The sequence below is a fragment of the Hordeum vulgare genome, chromosome 3H (assembly GCF_904849725.1).
Source record: "Hordeum vulgare subsp. vulgare chromosome 3H, MorexV3_pseudomolecules_assembly, whole genome shotgun sequence".
Classification (NCBI taxonomy): Eukaryota; Viridiplantae; Streptophyta; class Magnoliopsida; order Poales; family Poaceae; genus Hordeum; species Hordeum vulgare.
The window spans coordinates 620,353,511-620,360,191 of NC_058520.1; the positions used below are offsets into that span (position 1 = coordinate 620,353,511).

At 45.2% G+C, this 6,681-nt stretch overlaps 1 protein-coding gene across 1 annotated transcript; it reads right to left on the reverse strand.

The window, feature by feature from the left end:
• Positions 1 to 1,344, reverse strand: LOC123445752 (23 kDa jasmonate-induced protein-like). Its single transcript, XM_045122785.1, has 3 exons — positions 1,121 to 1,344; positions 713 to 989; positions 1 to 369 (listed from the first exon to the last, which is right to left on the reverse strand). The coding sequence occupies exons 1-3, from the start codon at positions 1,288 to 1,290 to the stop codon at positions 184 to 186; spliced, it is 633 nt and encodes a 210-aa protein (XP_044978720.1). The 5' UTR covers positions 1,291 to 1,344; the 3' UTR covers positions 1 to 183.
• Between the last annotated feature and the right edge of the window lie 5,337 nt (positions 1,345 to 6,681).

Here is a 6,681-nt window from a genome sequence, read left to right on the forward strand (position 1 = left end):
TAATATAAAATCACACATGATATCTCATTTATTGTCTTCTTCCTTGATTATTCATAAGCACCCGATCTTAGGAAATGCACCACAAAGATAGTAGACGAAACATATCCATAGTTTGAACACCGGATCTTAGGAAATACACCGCAACGTCTTCGCCACACAAGCCTTTGATGTTGATAACGAGATCTAGTAGGGAAACTGGAAAACTCCACGGGCGTTCATGGTAGAGCCTTCACCGATATTAGTCTTGGAAACGTATCCATAGTTTTCATCAGTAGAGTTGAGATTTGAATTTGCAAGCTTCACACCATAGATATAACCCCAGCTTCCCACACTTGGGTAGTGTCCTTCCTCACGGATTTCGGTGTACACCTACATACATAAAGTATTAGAATATGCACTAGTAGAGTTTGACATATACATAATGTTTTTTCAGTTGAAAAACTGTAGTAGGTAAATTCAATTGAATTTAGTTTAGATTATTTATTTATTTATTTTTGCAGAATCATAGTTGAAAAACTGTAGTAAGTAAGATCTTCTATCATCTTAATTAAAAGAATCATAGTTTGCAGGTTTATAAATGCATCACTTGCGAGGTGAATTGCACCGTTAATTTAATTTGGATTACATATAAATTTACTAAAAATTAGTTTGGAGCATGAGCAAAGAGAAAAAGGTAAGATACATCATTTTTGAGATAATGCACAGTATTTACCCCGTTGTCACCAATGTAGGGGGCGGTCCAGGAGAACAACCAATCGCAGGACCTGCTGCTGGAGGGGATCTTGGTACGATACACAACGGCACCAGCTGAACCAACCGCAGCACCACTTGGGTGGACGTGGAGGAATGCACCCCATTGCCCATTCTGAATATCTGATGGGTAGGGTGTATCATAGATATGGCCGTGCCAATCGTTGTACTTAGCCAAGCTCAAAGTGGCACCAGTGGCATTGTAGATGAGGCATTTTACAGCTATTCCGTTACCGTACCTATATAGCAGTGTCGCCAAAATATGGATCAGATTAATTAAGCTCTCTCTAAAAGAAATTTGTTTGTATCACAACATGCTAAAAGCAGAAATATACGACGTACAATGAAGGAAACAACGAAAGAAACGAACCGCTCTTTGAGATTGTCGACGAAGGTTAGTGCGTTAATATCCTTACCACCGGCGTTGATCATCTTCATGGCATAGTCTGCAACATCCTTTTGAGTAATGGGTTCCTTATACTCACCAGTGGCTATCACCGTCTTCTCCGAAATGGGGGTACCAAACACTCCTGAGGCCATTTGCTTTGCTAGTTTAGATGGATCGATTGCTGTGAGAGAATGAATGAATGATTTTGTACATCTAGTCCTGCCAGTATTTATACACGCGTTGGCAATGCAATGCAAAGATCCCTCCTTCCACCGTTTCATTAAAGAAAAAACCTCTGGTTGTGGCCGGTAGCCTGGGCCACGGCTAGATAGATAGCACACCGTGAGGAATCCTTGCAAGTTGTGTATAGTACTCGATAGACGCTCGAGATCAATACACGCTTCAAAGTCATAGAGCAAACAATTTGCTTGCGACAAGACTACTTCCTCGCGTCCAAGTCGTGTGGTATGGCACATTGTTAAAGCACGCACAAGATTTTCCCTCAAACTAATCCATCAGTATCCATCACACACGCACACACAAATCCTGCACTACCGAATCACATCGCTTGTTTGTAAATTAATACCATGAATTCACTTATCAAAATCATAGTCAGCCTTTTCCAGTCATGTGTGTGCAGCCATGGCTGGTGGGGAGCAGCAGCACGCACAGAGGTACTGCCGGTCGAGCAAGAGGTTGATAATATTTCTTCCTGTTCCGTTTCTAGAAGCACGCACACTGCTACCAGCGCTGACATGGGGCGGCTGCCTCGTCGCTAGGACACAGGGAAGGAAGATCTCAGTGCAACGACGGGCGTTCGGCCTTGTGCGATCGAGGAGACGGGCGTCGGGACTCGCGCGGCTGCTTTGAGTGATGAATGGCACACAAACTAAAATATCTGCGTAGCCGAGATGGGTCCAATTATGATTAATTGCGTTGTTTAAGGATTGTGTTAAATTTAAGAAAGGATAAATATACCCTACGAGTGAATTACGGAAATGTCCTACCTCAAAAATTAGAAGGATTAATATTAACCATTCCATCAACAATATACTACTCACTTTTTTGAGTAGTATGATGCACCGTAAAAACTCTCTAGATTGATGTCCATCGGAAGGAACCTCTGCCCATTGTTTCGACATAAGGCCATCTTCAACACGGAAACCAAACACGGACGGTCATCCGGGAGCTAACATCCAACCCTCTTCACATATGTTATAATTTTATTTGGCATCCATCAGGAGGGCCTTTCTGGCTTTAGGAAGCATACGCTCGCAAGTGAACAGTAAATTCAAAATAAATAGTTAAAATATTAAAAATATTTGTGTGGATATTCATGTTAGTCTAACCAGCGTGCTTGAAAATTTTCATGCAAAACAGTATAGCGGGGCTTGGTCGGTAAAAAAAAGACAAAATTAAGCCTACCATTTAGAGGTAACATTGTGCGTTCCGTTTTATTTTCCTCAGATGTCAAAATGCCTGAGCTTTTCTCCTGAAAATTTGCAAAGCATTTGGGTTTGACAATGAGGACATCCATTTTTTTCAATTACTAATTCTACTTTTATCAGAAATTCTCTACTTCTAAAACGATGCCTGCTTGTGGAATAATCTTCGAAATAGGCTTTAGCTCCCCTTTATAGATACGGCAAACCACACAGATACGAAGTCCATGATACAAGGTGTTGAGGAAATCCTCAAAGGCTGGTCAAAAGACAAATTGACAAAACTAGATAAAAACGCTAACGCCATCAACCGGTTGTCGAGAAGAAGCACATGAGACCGTCATTGTGTGCCCGAGGACCCAATCTCACCGGCGATGCCCCCCAAGAGGGTGACAACGTGAAGCGCCACGTTCGCCGCGCTAGCTGAGCCAAACAGAGGTTTTCACACTTACATCTGGAGGGAAAGGAGAGGACCGCGAGGGAGCCCCAAGAGGAACACAATACCCACATGTGATGTCACCGCCGGTGCCATGGCGCAAAGATTTCGCCGTGCCCCCAACACCCACTACATTAAAGAAACTCCATGATGGAGACCCCATCACCACGGGTCGCTAGCACCATATCCAGACTAGGGCTAAGCTACCAATGAGGACGACCTACACCCAGATCCAGCACCACAACACCCATTGCCATTCTCATGGCCAAAGAATGTCGTCAACACCAACTACACCGAGACTTGCCGAGAAGCCACCCATGTAGCCCGCCACCCCGGCATCCAAACTTCCTCCCCAACACTACAAGTCCACGAGGTCCGCCGAACGCCACACCTTGGCATGGGTGACACTGGCATAGGGCCGGACCCCCGGTCCACGTGACAAGGAGGACGTCGGCAACGAGGGCCTGATCCTCACTGTATTAGCCCCCAAAATCGTCGAGCCGTCCAGGGATGGGGCCAACCGGCGACACCCAAATGCCCGTGTATGGGCCACCTGCCCATACACCGCCGCCGAAGCTGCGGCCTCCATGGGCGGTACCTCGTATCTCCAGATCCAGCCGAGGCAGACCCTGAAGGCTGCCGTCCCATTTCCCAGGAGCCCCACCGGACCTCCGCCACCCCGATCCGCCGCTCGATAGCCACCAGACCTCCTTCCACGCTCACCCTTCCAGATTTGCTGTCCTCGGGGCAGCATGAGGGATCCGCAATGTACCCCAACCGTGACAAGGGCGGCCTGCACCGCTTCAATGAAGAAACTGAAGCCATCTTCCTCGAGCACGCCACCGACATGCATCCCACGACATAGCAAGCACCAACAACACATCGTCTGCGGCCCAACACCGGCCACACCTGTCACCTTCACGCCCTGCCACAGATTAAAGAGCGATGTCGCCAGATCCATCGCGCACATGCCGCACCACCCCGTCTCAAGCGAGCGCGTGTCCGCCCATGTAGCCGTCTGTAACGTCCAAGATGTGATTCTTTCCACATTTGGAGGCGAGGCCTCAATAGGGAAAGAGGTGCATCTTATCATTTTGCAAGTACATCAACCATTGCATTACATACAAGAACAGATGAGTTTATTAGTTGGCTTACACTCACCACAAATTCAGTTACAAATCCACTCAACTATTTATTCAAGCCTCCATAAGACATGGTCCGGCTACGGACAAGATAAAAAACAAAATAGCAATGAGTCTATCTCGCTAGGACCAAGAGACGAACAAGGTCCTCTAGTCGTCGGGGTACGTCACGTACATATGCCCAATTCCTTCGTCGATCTCCCACGGCAACCGAGTAGCATCAAAAGCATCTGGATCTCCTGCACTTGGACCTGTGGTTGCGTAGTAATGTGTGAGCCACGAGGACTCAATAATCTTATGACCATGATAGCGAGTCTAACCAAGTTACTAGGTGAGGATGGAGAATGTGTTTGAGTTTGCAGCAACACTAAGCATTTATGGTGGCTAACTTACGAGAACATAAAGTAAAATGAGTGGTCCACGCATGACGGTCATGACCTAATAATAATCACTAAGTAATCCTGAACACCTACTTACGTCAGTCGTAACCCCACCGTGTTCTCGATCGGAGAAGGAGCTTCGAAGGAAACAGTCACGGTTATGCATACAGTTGGCATGTTTTAGGTAAGTTATTTCAAGTTATCTAGAACCGGATGTTAAACAAAGTTTTCATGTTGCCACATAAATGTGGCCTCGGCTTTCCGAACGATTTAACCCTGCAGGGCTGCTCCAACTAATCCAACACAAATTACCACAAGATGCATAGAAAGCCTCGATCATGAAACTCGTGATCTCCTTGGTTTCCTTAGTGGAAAACTCAATCTGAGATAACCCAAAGCAACAGTGGAATCCCGATGCACAAGATATATCGTCAAGGTAAAACAAGTCCAGCAAGACCACACGACGTGGTCATGACCCCGATAAGAGCCGCGTATCTCAGTCTCAGGACACATCGAACAAGCTAAGCGTACGGTGGCCTGATAGAAATCCCCCAGGTTTCCCTGGGGTGGCCACGCACGGTGCTCTAGTTTGGACCAACACTCATGAGGAGCACTGGTCCGGGGGTTGATTAAATTATCCTCAAGGTAGCTATTCCCCATGCTTTTTAATTATTAAGTCATTAGCAAATGTAGTACCAAAGTTGGGTCTTGACAGACAAGTCTTAAGCCAAAACGATTAATCAAGCGGGCCGCCATAACACCTCGAGCGTGTTAAGAGTGCTCAATTATGGAATAAAACACCGGTAACCGAAATTAGGGCGGGAAAGGCGGAACAAATCACCGAGAAAAAGGCCAACCTTCCGCCTTTTACCAGGTATATAGGTGCATTAATGAAATAGCATTAACTAAGATTATAATCAAATTGCGCATGTTATCACATGGACCAGCTTGCACCTGCAACTAGCAATGCTATAAGATGGTTGAGCAAGCACTAACTTAGCCAATCAATGTTTTGCTAGGAGGTGAAGGGTTAGAGGGTTTCATGACAATGTTTGGAGGTTTAATATTCAGGTGGTAGGCAGCGATAAGTAACGATGGAAACAATTCATCTAGGCATAACAAAATTACAAACAATATCAAGGTCACAATCATCTTGCCTATTGGATCCTCTGACTCGAACTGCTATTGCCCTTCCTGAACGTACTCAACGAAATCCTCGCACTCGTTCTTCGCACCCGTTTCTACCCAAAATCAGTATACATCCAATAAACACACATCAAGTAATAATGCTTCAAACAATATGATACATGTGTGTGGCATGAAAGAAAACATGGAATTGCTACACTTTCATCTTTCCATGCACTTATTAAGTTATTAGCATTCTGAACAGAACCTCAAGTCAACTTATTTTGACATGCATGAAAATAATAGAAATGGATGCATCATGAGAAAACGGTATGTCGCCTATAGTAATATAGCACACCGTGAGGAATCCTTTGTCCGTGGCAGCTAGCCTGGGTTTAGTAAAGTATAGTACTCTATAGTAGTATAGAACACTGAGAGATAGATAGATGCTCATTGTGTGGACATAAAGTCCCCCCCCCCCCCCCCCCAAATAAAAATAATGCCCATCAACGGCATTGTCATAAAGCAAACAAGTTGCTGGTCACCAGACTACTTCCTTGCGTATTTCATGATAAAATTAGATGAACTGTGTAAACGATGCCGCTTCTCCGTCATGCTGATGCATCACATTGTCACCCTGAAACTCAAACTCTTAATCGTGGAGACGTTTCAAACGCTCATCCTCTACGATCATATTGTGCATGATCACACAAGCTAGCTTGGGATTAGTATAGTATAGTACTCTATAGTAGTATAGCACACTCGAGATAGATCGATGCTCATCGGGAGGAATCCTTGCAAGTTGTGTTGAGATAAACCCAGTCCCCAACGGATTTGTCATACGGCAAACAAGTTGCTTGCCACAGGACTACTTCCTCGTGTCCAAATCGTGCAGTATGGCACATTATTAAAGCACGCACAAGATAGATTGATGTCCATCGGGATGAATCTTTGCCCATTGCTTTGAGATAAGGCCATCTTCAACACGGAAGCTAAAAACGGACAGTCATCCGGGAGC

Bases quoted from the DNA above. Each gene is read 5' to 3' on its own strand.
- LOC123445752 (XM_045122785.1), bottom strand. From the start codon at position 1,290: ATGGCCTCAGGAGTGTTTGGTACCCCCATTTCGGAGAAGACGGTGATA. The intron at 990-1,120 runs GTTCGTTTCTTT...ACTGCTATATAG, and splicing joins GTCGACAATCTCAAAGAGCG to GTACGGTAACGGAATAGCTG. The intron at 370-712 runs GTAAATACTGTG...TTATGTATGTAG, and splicing joins CCTACATTGGTGACAACGGG to GTGTACACCGAAATCCGTGA.